This window comes from Cyprinodon tularosa, unplaced genomic scaffold, assembly GCF_016077235.1.
Source record: "Cyprinodon tularosa strain WSP-4 unplaced genomic scaffold, ASM1607723v1 ctg476, whole genome shotgun sequence".
Classification (NCBI taxonomy): Eukaryota; Metazoa; Chordata; class Actinopteri; order Cyprinodontiformes; family Cyprinodontidae; genus Cyprinodon; species Cyprinodon tularosa.
This window is the reverse complement of record NW_024039203.1, coordinates 166,220-186,976: the sequence shown is the minus strand read 5'-3', so window position 1 is coordinate 186,976 and position 20,757 is coordinate 166,220. Positions and strand designations below refer to the sequence as shown.

General features: G+C 38.3%; 1 protein-coding gene and 1 pseudogene across 1 annotated transcript; both read right to left on the bottom strand.

The window, feature by feature from the left end:
- Positions 1–6,061: 6,061 nt before the first annotated feature.
- Positions 6,062–8,696, bottom strand: LOC119794351 (protocadherin alpha-C2-like). Its single transcript, XM_038301877.1, has one exon. The coding sequence runs from the start codon at positions 8,534–8,536 to the stop codon at positions 6,077–6,079; it is 2,460 nt and encodes an 819-aa protein (XP_038157805.1). The 5' UTR covers positions 8,537–8,696; the 3' UTR covers positions 6,062–6,076.
- Positions 8,697–10,021: 1,325 nt separating this feature from the next.
- On the bottom strand, positions 10,022–12,605 carry LOC119794331 (annotated as a pseudogene).
- Between the last annotated feature and the right edge of the window lie 8,152 nt (positions 12,606–20,757).

Sequence of the window (20,757 nt, the reverse complement as noted above, 5' to 3'; positions counted from 1 at the left end):
ACAAAATAGCGGCACCATCAATATAGGTAAAAACGTTGCAAAATTGGAGTCAACAAAATATAACAAAACGTTGTTCTTAAATTGTGTATAGAATGTCTCTCCTAGACTATAAATATAGCTTTTTAATGTTCTCTGTGGCATCTACTTGCAAAATGACGAAATTTTAATTTAAAAGTTGATTATGTTAAAACGAATGTGTCTTGTATTTTTCTTACATAAGCAACAAATTGCTATTATATTACTAAATGTTGCTTAAATGTTGCCTGTATGGTTATAAAAAAAGAATAAACAGGTCTACATCAGCAGGTAAAAACGTAGTAACCAAATATCAAAACCGATAACATTATCTCTCATAATGCAGTATTTATTTTTTGAAAAATTATTTGGATGTTGTTTATACATTAGCTACATTTTTGAAGTTCATTTAGAATTATTAATTGTGTAACATAAACTCATTAGTTTTAAAAGCGGTGGTAACGATGGATTAGCAAAGCGATTTGTTATACAAAAACGTAACTAGACAAATAGATCAACATATTCTCATTATTGTGACAAAACAAATAAACAAAAAAACAACAGAAACATCAACAGGCTATTTGATTACAGAAAAAAATCAAATATTCCCTAATAATTAAAATGTTGACTAAGTTCATTGATTCGTGTTAGATACACGTCATGCCTGGATTCGGTTTTCTTTATACCTAACAAAGATCCTCCTGATGTTCTTCTCAGTTTTTTTTTTTTTTTTGTGTGTTTTTTTATCTCCTCCTTCTATCCACCTCTTCCGAGCATATTTACCTCTCCCTTTAACCCGTGCGCCGCGCTTATAAAATTCCTCCAGACGCTGTCTCGCTGTCAGGTCATCAGTTTCCTTATGCAAGTAGTAAAACTCTAGCGCTCTTTCCTCCTCTTATCTTTCCCGTATCGGATTGTTACCTCCATACTTTTTCCTCCACAGACTTCTACTGCTTTCCTAATAACTTTCCTAATAAAAACATCTTCCAAGTAGCTATAGCTACATCTAAACCCCTTTGAATGCCCATTACATGCTTTACAATACAGCTGTTGCTCAAATAAAGGATTTGAGTTATCATTTATGTGAAGCCTCCGTCGTAACAGCACACAGTCTGTAAAGTAGCACTGTATGAATCCTCCACTGCCTTTACATTTTTTCTCCACAAGATCGGGCTCTTCCCCTATGCTCCCAGTCGCTCACCCACTCTGCCGTCACTCCATACCTACTTCTTATAATATTATTTTATTTCTGCATAAAAGCATTAATATTTTTTATATAAAAAGTGTATAACTCTAGATGTGAATAAAAGCTTAAACCGATGAAGATAAATTTAAACTGTTTGTCTAATAGGTTTACATAGAGAGCATGTGTGACTAAATAAATAAAAAATATAGATATGTAAATATATGTACTATACATATGTAAGCATATATTCTTTCCTACCTGCAGAGTAGAAGCTGCTGAGCCACTAGTCTCTGACAGTCCTGTCCCTCTCGGTAGGCTGGACACGATGTACCTGGAGCCCTTTGGCACAGGCTGTCTAACCACCAGCTTTCCTTTCCTTGTCTCTGCCAGAAACAGACTGTACCAGTAGGCATCATTGGATACCAGAGTGGAGTCTGCAATGGTGGAGTTCCTCTCACTGATCACACTGTTCCTGCTGGGAGGAGCAGCTTTGTTGGGCTTGGGTTTCTGGCACTTCAGCACAATGGTGACCAATATGGTGATGAGCAGAAGAAATGAAACTGAGCCCAGACCGATGACCAGATACAGGTTTATGTCTGAAAAGATGTCATATTCCAGAGGCATCTCAGTCATGTCGGAGTAGGCCTTAACATCAGTCTCCACTGTCAGCAGCTTGATGGTGACTGTAGCAGAGAGAGCAGGCTCCCCGTTGTCCTTGGCAACAACAATCAGTCTGTGATGGCGGGAGTCTTTGTAACTGAACATTCTCATGGTCCGGATCTCTCCGTTGTATTGATCCAGACTAAACAAGGAAGCATCAGTCACCTGGAGAAACTGGTAGGTAATCCGAGAGTTGTGCACAGAGTCTGTGTCTAAGGCGATCACTTTAGCCACCAGAGAGCCTTTATCAGTAGATCTCGGTATCTTCTCCTCTACTACTGAGCCATGAGCCCGCCAAGGAGAAACTATAGTTGGAGCGTTGTCATTTTGGTCCACAATAATGATGTGAACAGTCACGTTACTGCTGAGAGGAGGAGAACCAGAGTCTCTGGCCTCGATGTGGAAAATAAACTCTTTTTCAATTTCATAATCAAAAGTTTTCAGAGCGTAAAGATTCCCATTCTCTGGATTGATGGAGAACAGCATGGACATGGAGGTGTTGGCAATCTCCTTCTCTATGATAAAATAAACTAGATACTGATTTTCATGGAGGTCAGGATCAAATGCAGTGAGCGAGCTGAGCAAGGCCCCAGGTGCATTATTCTCCATGACACGAATAGTAAAAAATGACTGGGGGAACTGTGGAACATTGTCATTAACATCTAGCAGCTCCAAAGTCATTGTTTCATTGTCAGATAAAGGAGGAGAGCCTCTGTCTTTGACAGTGAAAGTGATGTCATATTCTGGGACCTTCTCTCGGTCTAATGGCTCTGACACCACTAACTCATAATAGTTATCAGAGGACTCCTTTAATTTAAAAGGCATGTGCTTTGGAATATAAAGATCAACCTCTCCATTATCACCAGAGTCTTTATCACTGATGCTAACTACAGCTATCACTGTATCTAATTCTATGTTTTCACTAACCGGACTCTGAAATGATTTAATAGATATTTCAGGGTGGTTGTCATTCATGTCTTCAACTATAATCTTTATGGTGCATTGTCCTGACAAACTGTTGGCTCCATTATCTGTTGCAATAACTTCCATGTCATAAATCTTAAAATCCTCATAGTTTAACATTCCCTTCACAGTAATTTCACCTGTAGTCGGATTGAGATTAAAAGTTTCTTGTGTTTTCTCTGATGTATATAAACTATATAAGTATGCAATTTCAGAATTTGAACCTTCGTCATTATCAGTTGCATTGAGGTGAATAACGAGGCTTCCAATAGGAGAATTTTCCATTATTTGTACGGTGTATGCCGCTTTATCAAATGTAGGTGCATTGTCATTTGTGTCCAAAACATGAACAACAATACTAACGGTACCAGAACGAGCAGGTGTTCCTCCATCTATAGCTGTTAATATGAGGTTGTGAAGAGCCTGCTTCTCTCGATCTAATTTCTTTTTCAGAATTAATTCTGCAAACTTTGATCCATCTCTTCCCGTTTGTATTTCAATATTAAAATATTCACTTTCACTCAAATGATACGTTTTTAATGAATTTTTTCCAACATCTGGATCAACCGCATTACTGAGAGAAAATCGCTCTCCTGTGGGCGTGGCTTCAGATATATCTAAATGAATCGCGTCTCTTCGAAAGTGTGGGGCGTTGTCATTCACGTCTAACACTTCTAATTCTATGTTTAATATTCGCAACGGGTTTTCCAGCGTTATTTCAAGTTTCAAATAGCAAGATGATTTTGTATAGCAAATGTGCTCCCTGTCGATCTTCTCCACAATGTACAATTCGCCAGTCTCTTTGTTCACATCCAGATATTTCTTGTTAGCAATGATGTCCAGGCGCATCTTCCTGTTTATCAATGATTCAACCTCAAGACCAAGATCGGTAGCGATGTTAGCAACAACTGATCCCTCTTTCATTTCTTCTTGTATGGAGTAATGGGTCCCTGATGAGGTCAATATATTGCAAAAAAGGAGACAAAGAATAAAGGGCAGCACGTACCTCTGCAGAGATCCCTTTGTTAAATCAGGACCCATTGTGGTGTTTAAAAAAAACAGCTCTTAAAATACCCAGACGCCGTAGTATGGTGATGCCTTATTTTCACAAATGCAATGTTCCAAAAGCCTTAGAGATAAATCAAATGGAATACAACTGAATAGATTCCATCCCGACATTCGGATTGCTATTTCAGCACCACGCTGCTGTCCCCTCTGAGTGTAAAAGGCTCGATGACAGTGACCTCCTATAATGACGTTCTGGGTCTGGTTCTGCATAAAGAACAGCGCCATCTTTCTGGCCTGATGATGCACGGATCGTAGGTTTAGATTTTAAAAAATAGGTAAAACATCTGCAGTGTTTTATTAATATTTATTGGAATTGACTGAAACGGCTATATTGCAGTATCCCATAATTAATGCAATAACTATTTCCATTAATTTGTGGTTGGGTGATTTTTTTATTTTGTGTGTATGGTTGGCCTTTAACTTATTATTTTTCACGGTATACAGATATAAATGAGACAGAAAAATGAGAGGTGAGACATGCGGCAAAAGGTAAACAGAGCGGGAGCGGAACCTGTAATCACGCCCGCCGACAGGGTGGACAACCGGGCAAGTTGTCCCGGGACCAATGGGAGGCGAGATATTGGTGTAAACCAGCCCCCTACATATTTTACCACAAATATAATTATTTCTTAAAAGATGTATGCAAGGAATTTTGAGTTTTATTCCGAAGCATCATAAAATATTTTCCGATTATTACTTTCCTGCGATGATCCACTGCACTATAGGGAAGTTTTCCCACCAGCCAGTTTGACGCAGTTTCCTATGCCTGTCAAGCTTCTATACATAAGACTGGCTGCGTTGCAGATGGAGACAGGAAAATACAGAACCTGTGTTTTCCCCTCATTACACGGCCAAGCAGCAACTCTATCACTTTAATATGAAGGGTACAGCGGCTCTCACCCGAAGAAGCCTCCTCAAGCGCAGGAACAGCTTAAGATCGAACAGAACTTTAGATCGTCCTAACCTGCAAAAGCCTAGCATAGCCTGTAAATGCTCTGATGGAGCAGAAAACTCAGCAGTTTCTGTCAAGGGTTTCTTCCCTATCTTTGCTAGATGAAGTCATAATTAAGACCGGGCCAATGGGTATTGTTAAGAGGTTGAGATGTTTTGAATTTGACTGATGTGACTATGGCGCGTCCGCGGCTGCAGCAATGCTACGGTGGAAGTGAATAAATTGACAATCCGGCTGTACAGCCTTTACTGCTTCAGAAAGATTTTTACCAGAAGATTTTGTCGTCAAAGTTAACCGTATCACACAAGTAGAAAACACACAGGTCAAAACCTATAAATAGGATCAAATGCGACTGGAGCATGTATGGAAAGCCAAATGTGCCATATATTCCATAAATTAAAAACAGGAAAGATCTCTATTTGTAAATGTAAAAATGTAAATGTTACTTGAGATGCATTAATTAAATAAATACATTTACATTATTTTTCTTAATGAGTAAATAATTACATATTTTAACTTATTTCATTAACTATTAAATATGTTTCTCTTGCTTCTGCTGCTTTTCAAACAAATTAGAAAATCCCTAATGAATATTATATATATATATATATATATATATTCAAGTAAAAATTACAAATGTTTTTATTTCAAACCGAGGAATTACACTGGCCCGGTGGCGCCAGTGTGCGGCAGCCCCGCTTCTGTCAGTGAGCCACAGGGCAGCTGTAGCTACAATGTAGCTTGCCACCATCAGTGTGTGAGTGTGTGTGTGAATGGGTGAATGAATGTAGTGTAAAGCGCTTTGGTCAAGTTACCTGACTTGAAAAAGGCACTATATATACGTACATGCCATTTACCGTTTAACACCATTTTCTTACTAGGTATTTATTGCGGGTCAAATGCGGTTTCAAAATATTCAAAAGCACTTTAAAATGTAAAATTCTAATGATGCATGTTTATTGGTCAGTTTTCAAACCTTCAAATTTTGATCAAAAATAATTAAAGAATAACATAAATTTATTTACAAGGTTAAGTTTTTTTCTGCATATAAAGTAAAGGTACCTTACTTAAAATGAATAACTGAAGATTACAAATAAATTACTTTAAGAGTTTAAAGATAGTTCTTGAGGTGTATTGCAAAAGTTTGAGTTGTGTAGATGTGACATAAACAAAAAAGAGGGTACCATTATTTCACTGCTTGTAATAAAAAAGAGAGAGTGTGGAATTACTAACTATTCTCCTACCTGCAGAGTAGAAGCTGCTGAACCACTAGTCTCTGACAGTCCTGTCCCTCTCGGAAGGCTGGACACGATGTACCTGGAGCCCTTTGGCACAGGCTGTCTAACCACCAGCTTTCCTTTCCTGGTCTCTGCCAGAAACAGACTGTACCAGTAGGCATCATTGGATACCAGAGTGGAGTCTGCAATGGTGGAGTTCCTCTCACTGATCACACTGTTCCTGCTGGGAGGAGCAGCTTTGCTTGGCTTGGGTTTCTGACACTTCAGCACGATGGTGACCAGTATGGTGATGAGCAGAAGAAATGAAACTGAGCCCAGACCGATGACCAGATACAGGTTTATATCTGAAAAGATGTCATATTCCAGAGGCATCTCAGTCATGTCAGAGTAGGCCTTAACATCAGTCTCTACTGTCAGCAGCTTGATGGTGACTGTAGCAGAGAGAGCAGGCTCCCCGTTGTCCTTGGCAATAACAACCAGTCTGTGATGGCGGGAGTCTTTGTAACTGAACATCCTCATGGTCCGGATCTCTCCATTGTATTGATCCAGACTGAACAAGGAAGCATCAGTCACCTGGAGAAACTGGTAGGTAATCCGAGAGTTGTGCACAGAGTCTGTGTCTAAGGCGATCACTTTAGCCACCAGAGAGCCTTTATCAGTGGATCTGGGGATCTTCTCCTCTACTACTGAGCCATGAGCCCGCCAAGGAGAAACTATAGTTGGAGCGTTGTCATTTTGGTCCACAATAATGATGTGAACAGTCACGTTACTGCTGAGAGGAGGAGAACCAGAGTCTCTGGCCTCGATGTGGAAAAGAAACTCTTTTTCAATCTCATAATCAAAAGTTTTCAGAGCGTAAAGATTCCCATTCTCTGGATTGATGGAGAACAGCATGGACATGGAGGTGTTGGCAATCTCCTTCTCTATTATAAAATAAACTAGATACTGGTTTTCATGGAGGTCAGGATCAAATGCAATGAGCGAGCTGAGCAAGGCCCCCGGTGCATTATTCTCCATGACACGTATAGTATAAAATGACTGGGGAAACTGTGGAACATTGTCATTAACATCCAACAGCTCCAAAGTCATAGTTTCATTGTCAAATAAAGGAGGAGAGCCTCTGTCTTTGACAGTGAAAGTGATGTCATATTCTGGGACCTTCTCTCGGTCTAATGGCTCTGACACCACTAACTCATAATAGTTATCAGAGGACTCCTTTAATTTAAAAGGCATGTTCTTTGGAATATAAAGATCAACCACTCCATTATCACCAGAGTCTTTATCACTGACACTAACTACAGCTATCACTGTATCTAATTCTATGTTTTCACTGACTGGACTCTGAAATGATTTAATAGATATTTCAGGGTGGTTGTCATTCATGTCTTCAACTATAATCTTTATGGTGCATTGTCCTGACAAACTGTTGGCTCCTTTATCTGTTGCTATGACTTCCATGTCATAAATCCTAAAATCCTCATAGTTCAACATTCCCTTCACAGTAATTTCACCTGTTTTTGGATTTAGATTAAAAGTTTCTTGTGTCTTCTCCGACGTATATAAACTATATGCGTACGTTAAATCAGAATTTGATCCCTCGTCTAAATCTGTTGCACTGAGATGAATAACAAGGCCCCCAATAGGGGAGTTTTCCATCAATTTAACATTATAAATCGATTTATCAAACGCAGGTGCATTGTCGTTGGTGTCTAAAACACGAACAATAACACTGGCAGTACCCGATCTAGAAGGTGTTCCTCCATCTACAGCTGTTAGTATCAAATTATGAACGGCTTGCTGCTCTCGATCTAAGGTTTTTTTCAATATCAAATCAGCAAATTTTGAACCGTCTCGCCCAGTCTGGACCTCAATATTAAAGTATTCATTTTCACTCAGATGATATGTTTTCACCGAATTAATTCCAACATCAGAATCAACCGCGTTGCTGAGAGAGAATCTTTCCCCTTTGGGAGCGGCTTCAGATATATCTAGATATATTACGTCTCTTCGAAATTGCGGGGCGTTGTCATTCATGTCCAGGATTTCAACTTCGATGTTAAAAATCCGCACTGGATTATCCAGTATGACCTCAAGCTTGAGGTAACAGGAGGATTTGGTGCAAAGTCCTGCGTGCTCCCTGTCAATTTTCTCCACGATATACAGCTCCCCGGTTTCTTTGTTCACATCTAAGTACTTTTTGTTTGCGATGATGTCGACTCTCATCTTCCTCTGTTTTAGTGTTTTCACATCCAGGCTGAGGTCGGTTGCAAGGTTGGCAATAACCGACCCTGCTTTCATTTCTTCTGGTATAGAATAATGGCTGACCGAAGTCGCTGAATGACGGATGAAAAAACAAAGAAAAAAGAAGAGCACGTACCTCTTGTGTGCTTCCATTGTTATAAGGGGGGCTTTTGCGCGCAGATTCAGCGTTAAATGCATCGCCGCTGATATCATGATGTAAAAAAGAGAGAATTAAATTTCTGGCCAAATCCAACTGTCTTTGATTATAATCCGTTGATTTTAGATTGTTTTTGTTGTATGGTTGGGTGGCATCACGCCGCTCTCTTTCCCCTCCCTGCGCGTCATTCCACTGAAAGAGGTTCAATCTCATATCCTATGTGACGTGGAGTATTTTGTAGTGAACAGCGCAGCTAACAATCTTAACTGAAACTTCAGGCACTGGTTCGTATTTTAAACTATACATGCACATGAATACATCGTGATTTCCTTGTAAACATTTCAAAAAATGTCTCAGGAAGGACTCCCAAAAATCTGATCGTACTAGAACTCGCACTGGCCATCAATTTGACAGGTGGCATTTTTCCCTATAGAATGCAAGAGTAGTGATGATGTCATCGACTGAAATAGTTCTAGTATGCCTTATAAACTCCCTGTGGACAAGTAAACCTTAAAATATATATAATATATATATATTTAAAGGCTGTATTGTTCTATTATTATTTGTAGTCTAAATTTGTATAAATAAATCAGTAAAATAAATAAGACTGTTATACTACAGAGGTTCAAAGTTTGAAATAAAACATTTATTTACAGAAATAGATTGATTCCCCCCGCATATGTCCCGCACACCACCTTTTCACATTTATGACAAACATCATATGAGCGTTTTTTAATGTTTGCTTTTTTTGTTGTTTTGTTTTTTGTGCAGCGCTAATGCGCCTGCCACTGTTTTCTTTGCCTCACCAAAGCTGCTCTTCTGCGGGGTTTGTATCCTGCGGCTCTCTGGCGCGTGGTTTGCACGCAGCTGTTTTACCAGTTAGAATGTAAAATCTATGTGTGACATGGTGACGTTCAAACAGCTCCTAAACAAAACCAATGCGTTTATAGCTGCTATCTCCATGGGTGTACCGGCTGAGGTGTTGAAAAAAAGTTTCCATATGGTCTGATGGGTCACTGACACGTCTGCGTTTTGCCTGGGATGGTTGATCATCATCAGCCTCGCTGTTAGAATCTAAGCCGTTTCCTCTCAATCAGTCATCTCCACCTCCGCCCACATCACTTTCATCAATATTTTTGAAGCATTCTAAATTCTGTTTCACTGTTAGTTTTCTTCTAAAACCCATTTTTCCGTATTAGCCAAAAAGGTCAAGAGTGTTCTGGGTGGAATGTTTGTTGCTAGGCAGCGATACAGCACGTCAATCAAAAGCGGGAAGAATTTACAATGCAAGTAATAGAGCCGTCAAATGACGGCTGTGGGTGATGGAGGTAAAATTATCCATGATATTTTTTTAGGTTTTTAATTTATTTTTTAAAAACAGCATGAAAATGAAGGAAATATATCAACAGAAAAGGTCAGTTAACATGACCAACATAAGATTAATATAAAAAATTATTTCACTTCAAAATCTCAGAACGGTCAAAATGACTGCCTTGTGTGTTCTACTAAATGCCATGACAAAAAACACTGAAAACTTAAGATTATAAATATGTCACACACGTACTCACCTGCAGAGTAGAAGCTGCTGAACCACTAGTCTCTGACAGTCCTGTCCCTCTCGGTAGGCTGGACACGATGTACCTGGAACCCTTTGGCACAGGCTGTCTAACCACCAGCTTTCCTTTCCTGGTCTCTGCCAGAAACAGACTGTACCAGTAGGCATCATTGGATACCAGAGTGGAGTCTGCAATGGTGGAGTTCCTCTCACTGATCACACTGTTTCTGCTAGGAGGAGCAGCTTTGTTAGGCTTTGGTTTCTGACACTTCAGCACAATGGTGACCAGTATGGTGATGAGCAGGAGAAATGAAACCGAGCCCAAACCTATGACCAGATACAGGTTTATGTCTGAAAAGATGTCATATTCCAGAGGCATCTCAGTCATGTCAGAGTAGGCCTTAACATCAGTCTCCACTGTCAGCAGCTTGATGGTGACTGTAGCAGAGAGAGCAGGCTCCCCGTTGTCCTTGGCAACAACAATCAGTCTGTGATGGCGGGAGTCTTTGTAACTGAACATCTCATGGTCCGGATCTCTCCGTTGTATTGATCCAGACTGAACAAGGAAGCATCAGTCACCTGGAGAAACTGGTAGGTAATCCGAGAGTTGTGCACAGAGTCTGTGTCTAAGGCGATCACTTTAGCCACCAGAGAGCCTTTATCAGTGGATCTGGGGATCTTCTCCTCTACTACTGAGCCATGAGCCCGCCAAGGAGAAACTATAGTTGGAGCGTTGTCATTTTGGTCTACAATAATGATGTGAACAGTCACGTTACTGCTGAGAGGAGGAGAACCAGAGTCTCTGGCCTCGATGTGGAAAAGAAACTCTTTTTCAATCTCATAATCAAAAGTTTTCAGAGCGTAAAGATTCCCATTCTCTGGATTGATGGAGAACAGCATGGACATGGAGGTGTTGGCGATCTCCTTCTCTATGATAAAATAAACTAGATACTGGTTTTCATGGAGGTCAGGATCAAATGCAGTGAGCGAGCTGAGCAAGGCCCCAGGTGCATTATTCTCCATGACACGTATAGTAAAAAATGACCTGGGAAACCTCGGCGCATTATCATTAACATCCAGCAGGTGAACCGTTATTGTTTCATTGTCATATAAAGGAGGTCTCCCTGCATCCTTCGCAATCAGTTTAATATCATATTCAGGTACCTTTTCGCGATCTAATGGCTCAGACACAATGAGATTATAATGTGTTGGTCTGTCTGTTGATTTGTTAAGAAAAAACGGCATTGCTTCAAATATGGATAAGTTTATTTTTCCGTTATCTCCTGTATCTCGGTCGCTCACACTTACCAGAGCAATAACTGTCCCTACAGGTATATTTTCAGGCACTGTGTTTTTAACAGACTGAACAGTAATTTCTGGATAATTATCATTCATATCTGTCACATGCACTACTATTTTACACTTCCCCAGCAGCTGGGGTGTCCCTTTATCCCTTGCTTCAATGTGCATCTCATAGAATTTCATATCTTCATAATCTATAGTGCCTTTAACAGTTATCTCTCCTGTGTTAGGATTCAGCGCAAAGACGTCTTGCGTTTTTTCCGACGTGTAAAGAGTGAATGCGTACACAATCTCTGAATTAGGCCCCTCATCAAGATCAGTAGCGTTGAGATTAACCACCCGGGTTCCTGTCGGGGTATTTTCTGTCATATTTATTGTATAAATCTGTTTGTCAAATCGAGGAGGGTTATCGTTTGTGTCTTGTACTCTTACTATGATGTTGGCGGTGCCAGCGCGCACAGGGACACCTCCATCAACAGCTGTCAGGATTAATTTATGCACGGCCTTCTCCTCTCTGTCTAAAGATTTCGTTAATACCAAATCCACATACTGAGTTCCGTCAGTACCTGTCTGAATTTCTATAGTAAAATGTTCACTCGTACTAAGTCTGTATGTTTTAATCGTATTTATTCCGACGTCTGGGTCTACCGCATTGGGCAATGAGAATCTCTCCCCCGGCGTGGCGGATTCTGAAACGTCTAGCTCTACTCTGTCTCTTCGAAAATGTGGAGCGTTATCATTTATATCTGTTATTCCGAGCTCAATATTGAAGATGCGTAAAGGGCTCTCTATAATGAAATCGAGCTTTAAAAAACAAGATGATGGCTTCGCCGGACAAAGATCCTCCCTGTCTATTTTCTCCACGATGTAAAGCTCGCCACTCTTTTTGTTAAAGTCTAGATATTTTTTGGTTGTAAAGATATCCAGTTTTACCTCTCGTTGTGCCAAACCTCCGAGATCAAGTCCCAAATCCGCAGCTAGATTCGCCACAACAGAGCCTCTCTCCATCTCCTCGGCTATGGAGTACCGAGTCACAGACAAAGCGCCAGGCCACAGAGCGGCCAAGACAAAGACAGAGACCCAAAATCTCATTCTTCTTGGGAGAGGGAAAAAAAATAATCTATTGTTTATTTGCGTATTTTCAAATCCTGGTATAGAAACCTGCCCATAACCACGAGGGTTTGGAGATGTTCTTAAATCATAAAAGCATCCACAAAGCTGCGTAGTCTTAACACCCTGTGAAAAAGGTGTGTCGTGATTTCAGAAAGCACCCCCCCCCCCCTTACTTTAATGTTCAACAGTGACACCATGTGCCCAACACTCGTCAAAGTGTATAGATGGTTTTACAAAAAAAAAAAAAAAATCTCGGAAAACCTCCCTGAGATTTGGTGGGTCTGTCATTTTGTCTATAATTGGCCACCACATAAACAAAACAGGTAGCAGGTATAGTTTATGGTAAGATTATTCTACCCATTGTGGGCAAACTGAGAGAAAGAAATATGTTTATGAAGACAGCTATGGAATCAACAGCAGTGTACAAGCAAGTGAACTGTGCTTTAAGTTATCTTACATATCTCAGTCATTAATTCAACCAAACAATGATTTTTCTGCAAAGGATGAAACAAATTGGAATGAAGCCGCTTTAAGTGTTGTTCCTATTGTGTTTTGCAACATTTTGTCATGAACCAAGGACAGATGGACCCAGTATTCAAGGCGAGACAGTCAGTAGGAAAGTTCAAACGTTTATTAAATAAAACTAAACTAAAGTGGAGCTGTGGCTCGCGGTCACTGCAGGCTGGGGGGGCACCGCCCAATCACAGGCACTCTAGGGGAGAAAACACAGGTAAGTGACCACGATCAACTGATATTTCATTATGTGGGTTGGTCACCTATCTGGTTAACAGTCCAGACCAAGAGTGGCCCCAGTGCTGCAGACCCAGAGGTTATGGTGGAAGCTGATCCTGGTGAGGGATCCAGAACAGACAGGAACAGAGAGAAACAGGCAGGATCCAGATCAGGCAGGAACAGAGACAGGTGGCAGGATCCAGACTTCCATGCATCCACAGGCTTCCATGAGGGTTCAGAGTCTTACTGGGACCAGAAGCATGACCAGGTGGTCACGCACAGGAGCAGACAGGATCAGGTGCAGGCAGGCAGGCACAGTGGAAGAGGGTAGCCGAGACAGGACGAATGTCTCCTGCACTTTTTCAAATGTCCATTTTGGTCCTCTGCATGGACGTAATTTTGATTACAGAATTGTGTTTGTAGGTGTGTGTGTGTGTGTGTGGGTGTGTGGGAGGGGGTCAAGTATTTTGTTATTATAACTTCTATATAAGTTCCGTTTTTCCATTAGATCTTCTGTGTTTGTTTCCTCTACACTTGCATCTCTGCTATCCCTCTCCAAACAAAATATATGGATGCATGGCATGATCAATTGGACAATTTGGGTTCCAACAATCCATCTGGAGTAAAAACTCAAAGTTTTACAATTATTATGGATAATTGGATTTATAAAATCACATTCATAGACTGTATTTTTTTCCCTTGGTTTTCCGATTGGTCCTAGTGCTCGATGATTGTCTGTGTTCTGTCTGTGTCTGCATCGTGACATTGTTCACAAACATCTGATGCGCCACTGAATCTGGTCTGTCACTGGATGGTCAAACACGCTGCAGTCAGTTATATTCAAACATACTTGCGCGATTTTTTTTTTTTTTTTGCTTGTTTGTTTCTACACACTTTGAACGCATTAGCATCCTATAATAGTTTATAAAACTAGGCTACCAGGAAACAACTCGTAAGTTCACAGGTAACAGTCACCAGATGAAAGCAACTGTTGGGATCCAGAGGCTTGCCTACCAGAGGGCGCCAAGGATCCCTTCCTGATTGTTTGTTTTTCTGTTTGGTTCTGGAGTGCTGTCTACCTTCCTCCACTAGAGGGGGTACTGGATCTCCTGAACCTGGAGCTGTCTTCACCAGCTGATTCTCATCTGCTCATCAGGGGACCAGTATTTAAGTGGACTGTGGACAACACTCCGACGCCAGAGTGTTTGTTAATCACGGAAGAAACCTGACTGAACCCTGGGACTCTGGAGGAGTCTCCCTTGTTGAAATCTGCCTACCGCATCTCAGGAGCTCATCATCAGAAACCTGCCTTCCTGCTCTTGGTAGCCAACCAGGAGATCTACAGCCTGAATCTGCCTGCCTGTTCTCTAGGTGAGAACTTAGAGCAACTTAAGGACTAAGCCTCAGCTAGTCAGAAGCCTAGCCCTGCTGCTGCCTAGCCCTCTGCTAATCCCTCTGCCCCTGGACTCCTCTGGCTTCCTCTCTCACCCTGAACCACATCAGAGATCCCTGTGAATCCAGCCCCGGACCTGTACCAGTATCAGTACTATCACCTGAATTGTGTTTCTTTAAAATAAACTGTTGAACTTTTAACCCTGTATCCCTGTTGTTCTGCGCTTGGGTTTAGCTCCATTAACCCAACATGACAGCAACATTGTTTCTTTCTAAGTTGGGACTTTTACATCTTCTTTTCTGAAGGTTTTATGCATCCATGAGATTGTAATTTTTTTTCTCCTTTATTGTCTGGTTAATTGAAGAAATATAGTGAGTTTTCTGTTCTAATTTGTCTGGTATGTTACTTAAATAAACTATCAAATTTATTTATTTTTTTTACACTGATTATTTTCATCATATCTATCATTAAAATTGTGTTAATGTTGCTTAATTGCTTAAAATTTGGTTGCATTCTTCATGTCACGTAAGCTGTGCTGATGATGCATTTAAAGACCATTGGAAAGCTTACATTTCCCGTTATTTCCCCTTGTATCTAATGGGGTGTAAAGTGCTGTTGGAATTCACTCTATATGGTGAGAATTTATGGAAATAGCCCTGTTTTCCCTTTGTTTAACTCTTAAGTTTATAGACTGTGTTATTTTTTCAATAATTCTTTTAACATATTGGTTTTCTTTGCATCCAGGAAACATTACTTGTCCATTTCTATTCTAAGTAGGTTGTATATGTTCTGATTTTCTCCAGTTAGTTATCTGTATTTCATAGAAACAATGAAAAATTTAGGATTAAATCAGTTGCCTAAACAGTCCTTCAGAGGTCACAAGTTTGGTTTTTGACCCAACACTCAACACATCAACACATCACTTTGACCAAAATATTGGTTGAGTAGGCTAGGCTTTAACCACGAATCCTTTGGATGAAGAGCAAAGTCATGCATCCAAGGCTACTGTTGCCACTAATATCTCCTGAATTTTAGTACTATATAATACCAATGACACACCCAAGGTTGACGCCAAGATTTCTATGTTGTACATCTACACATCATTGTAACTGTTTTCTTGGTCCATAACTATTGCACACTAAACATGAATACACCCAAACAGTCAGATTAGCAAACCACGAGTTACCATTTATATTGGTTGTTTGGTTAACCAATGGAAATGGTTGATCCAAACCAATTGATTAATCAGTTTCTGACAAATATATTGGTTAATCTAAACTAAATTAGTTAGATTGGTTGTTTTTCCAAGTATTCTATTTATGGTTAAGTGTCACGCTTGTTTTTGTGGATTTAGCTGAAAACATCCCATCTTGCTTGAAAAACCGACTGGAGATTAAATTTCATTTTATATCGCTTTACTTCTGATCTGCGGCAACCCTCACATACACATAGTGCTACATTTTTCTGGAAAGAACACTGACTTTTTCGCTGGTCAGAAATAAAAAAAATACCAAAGTGCTGTGTAACTAAACAATGGTCATAGAAGGAGCCCACCTAACTTATTGTTTAGCTTAAATCTTGTGTCAGTTTATAAGTAGGTTTTTGCCATTTTAAGCTTTCCTCATAATAATTTATAAACATCAACCAGACCATGTTTTATCTGCATTATTCCACAGCCCTTAGGGTTACCTGCTCTTGTTTGTTCAAAGAATGGAATCCAAATAATTACTTAACTGACCAGTAATAATTCAACACATTTTGAACTGGTTGCCATCACTTCCCCAATGGAAATTAACAACAGACATTAAAAGGCATTGGTATATTGGACAGGGATATTGAAGTCTTTTTCAGCAAAAGAAAAGCCTCATAATCCATAAAGAACTTTCAGTTTTTTCTATCCAGCATTGTGTGTATGATAAGATTAACTTCAACCTGTTGAAAACAATTTAAGGAAAATAGATAGAAATGTATTATAATACTATTTTAAAAACCACATGTTTACAGAGGTATCTCTTTGTAAAACAAACAGGCACGTATAACACATTTCAGTTAAAAGACAATTTAAAGCACTTTACCTGAATAAACAAAAGAAAAAGAAAAACACCCACAGTGTCATAAGGATATGGAGTGTAAAGAAAAGTTGGACTAAAACGTTAAGCTTCCTGTTCAACAGAACAGTTAAAAGAAAATCCTGATAAATAGAGTTGTTGAGAGATGTATTCGAATGTTGGAAAAAGTATCACCTTCACTTTAACAGTACAGAGTTTTTGAAGTCCCATCTTAGATAAATTATTTCTCTGTGTCCTATGTGTTGCAGTCTGAGCTGACTTTTTCACAAAACATTTCATTAGCATCTAATATGGCAATAAAGATCATTGTTTTTAATTTTTTTTATTTTTCCAAGTCTCTTCTGTTTTACCCTGAATTAAAATGTATTGCATTATGTTCACAAAGAATTGACAAATTAGCCTATGTTTATAAAGTTTACATGATTTATTTATAAATGCTTTAAAACAATTGCTTTTTACATTTTGTCATCTTCAGACTATTCATCTGGGGAGATAATATCAATATCTGACCCTCCATCTGAACCTTATGATTTATATGATTATTTCATTTCTTACATGCATATAGCACAGTAAAATAAGAAATTGTGATTTATATATTTTATATGGTCTTAAACTAAGTACTAACCTTGTTATCATTATTTTTATATTAAATATAAATATTAAGATATTATATTAATACTCAACCAGTCTTTTTAACATATTTATTTATTTTATTTTTTTTATTTGTTTTTTTTAGATATTTCAACTGGGACATTTTTTTTTTCTTCACATGAGCATAGGTATAGTTATGACAACTCTTATGTTTTATGACATTTCTCTCTCGCAAATGTTTTAAAATCACTGATTTTATTCTGCAATTGGGAAAAGGTCATGTACAAAAATAAAGGGTTTCAATTCATGTCTTTCTTTAATTTTTTATGGTGGGTGCACAAAAATATACTCTTCTTTAATTCTTTATGATATCAGTAATGAAGCACATTGACAAAAGGTTCAAGAGAATAAGATGTACATTAAAGTTCAATACATTAAGTACTTATTTTAACTCTAACACCAAAAATTGCCCAAAAAAGTCAACATCAAACTGAGATGTAGATAACTAAAGGAAGCTGTTAGGAATGTTAGAGTTGATTACAGTAGTAAAAAGATTTTATGAAAACATAAAAGTAAAAATGCCACTCTGCCCTGTATTGACATTACTTAGAAAGAGAAGAAGAGTAAAGCCTCCTCTGTAATTGTTAAAGAGACAAAGATGTAAAAAAGAATGAGCAGATCTAACTGGTCCTTTAATGTTACTAAGAAGTTTATTAATGCTTTCTTGGTTTTCAACCAGCAACTAAGTTGGATGCATATTTGATAAATTACGGATTTTAGGAAAAAATACATTCACGTTGAACAGTTTATGATGGAGTTTCTGCAATAAGTGGACAGATATCTCTAATGTTTGCAATAATTAAAGCAAATTCATTACATAAAGCCTTTGTGGATTCACAAATTATCTTGAAGGTTCTCATAAAGCTGCATAGATTGTGAAAATATGTGGTTGACACCACTACAAAGAGTAACTGTTGAGAATTTTAAAAATCGATTAATCTCAGAAAGTCTGTCTGGATCTGTCATTAGGTCTACAATTGGCTTTGCAAGGATTGGATAAGGTAAGAATATTCTACCCATTGTGGACAAAACAATTAGAGAGAAATAATAGATTTATCAACAGTGGAGTGAAAGCTTTAAAAAGATCTAAAAGTTGAACTTTTCTTTCAGTGAAATGTATCAGTCATGAATTCAAGCAAACAAGTATTTGTTTCTCAAAGGAAGGCAACAAATTGGAATAGAGTCACTTTCAAGTGTTCTCGGAGTTAAAGTGTTTCTTAGGATTTTTTCCCCTTTTTTTAAAAAAAAAAGCCTCTGCAAGATGAAGTCCCTGGCAGTAAGTGCAGAGGCATTCTATGGGATTTAAAACTCTTAAACCAATCAAGGCCCATTTCAGTACTTTCAGGTACAAATATTTATTAGAAAACCCAAAAATGTTGAGCTTAAATACCACCACGAATAAAGTTTTTAATGTTGAGGTCTTTCTAATACAAATATTTATTCTTCTATTAAGGTATTGTTGTTACTTCTTAGTCACAGTTCTGTAAGATCCATTCAATTGGAAAATATCTGTAAGAGGAAGAGTCAAAGAGATAAGATTAATAAGATGAAACTATAGGATTTAAGTTACTTAAGTAATCTATAATGCCAAATAATAACACCATTATAATTAAATTAATTGTATTTAAGTACTCAAATAATCATATCTAATCATAACTTTCCTACCAATATTGGTCTCTCTTCAAAAAAAAAAAAAGTTGTAATTGTCTCTAACCTTCCAACAGTATATTTTTCCATTGAAATGATCCTTACTCAATGATGCCATCTTCTGGCCGAAAGTGGTTCAGAATAAATATTTTTCCATGCTCGTATTTGATATATTTAACATTAAATCTTATGGGCACTTTTTATGAGTGATTGACCAATGCGGTCTTTTAATTTATTTTATTGTTTTTTTGTTTGTTTTTATCAATTTACACTGTCTAAGATACATGTAAATAGTTATTTTATATTTACCAAACTACTCTCTCGCCCAGCCCTTATATTTTCTGGCTGGATGGGATGGTTCTTCATCTCGAGCTCTAGTCCTCCACCAGAAGTCTGGGAGCTTGAGGGTTTTTTTGCAGTATCTTGGCTTTTCCTTGGACTGTGCTATTCTGGACAGAGATGTCTGATGTTTCTCCAGACATCTGTTGCAGCCACTTCTCAATTATGGGGGTTAGTGTTCCAAGTGCTCTGAAGCTGATACCACCCTCCCAGTCTTTAGTATTTTCTCATGTTGTTATTATTTCTGATTTTTCCATTGTTTGGGGTGGCCAGATCCGTTCCTACAGCTGTTCTCCACAGCTTATCAATAATCACAATTAAATTATTTTAGAAGCATACAATTTCAGGTTTTTTTTAAGATTGTTATTATTAATGAAGGGGTGAGTCCAACCTAAAATTACCTGCTTGTTGTATATCAGAATTAATGTTCTCCCAACTAGTTTATCCAATTGGGATCGTTCCTCTGTCAGGATAAAAGGTAATTCTACATGATGCAAAGAATTTGGAATAGAATGGGAGTTGTCTCCTTAATCTGAAAGCAAAGTGTAATATTTTGATAAGGATGGAGCCATGGATATCTCCTCATCTGCAAACATGTATGATGTAATGATGTGGAATACTGGATTTGTATAAAATGCATTCTGGGTCACTTCATGAGATGTGAGCCCAGTTAGTAAGCGCTGCTTTCTGTAGACCTAAGCACCGTTTTTTGAACTGTATAAGGGTACAATTTCTGTCAAAATCTGTTGTTATGTCTCATGGTTAAATAATACAAATACATAATCAAGTGTTATTTAAATAAATTATTCTGAGTGATCTCTTCTCAGGAAAAGAACCTGAGAGAGAAAGCTTCAAGGTGTAAACACACAGCCTACCTAAACATGTTTCATAAAGCAATTACATGTTTATAATTCGAATGCTTTATGCAGCAGTAATTGAGTCGTGTCTAACTTAACCCGAGTATCTGAATTGATTTTTAATATTAAAACCACCAAAAATATTGCATTGTGGGATAAAACAATTTTACATTGAGTTTACCAAGCTGGAATATGAGCTTTGCCAGTTACCTAACCAGTATAGTGACTCTTTATTGTTTGCTTCATAATGATTTGTGTGTGATTTGATGTCTTTTAGACAAATCTTCTTATCCATATTTAAGTTTTGTTTCATTTGTCTTTTTTTTTTACTTTTTTATGTTTAGGGGAAAGACTTAAATGGGAAATAGTTAAGGGAAGTTATATATTGTATATTCTTATGAGGGGTTCCTGATACATTATATGTAAAGCACACCATTCAATGTGAAAGGCTTCATATGCCCTCTGGTGGAGTCATGCCATCATTGCATGTGAGCAAGGCATGACATATGGTGAAGGTTCAGCACCCTGTAGATGGACAGTTCCCTCCTAAATAACTAGGGTTGTTCAGGAGTGTGAGGTTTTCCAATGTTTGAACAGGATATACATTGTGAATTAAGAA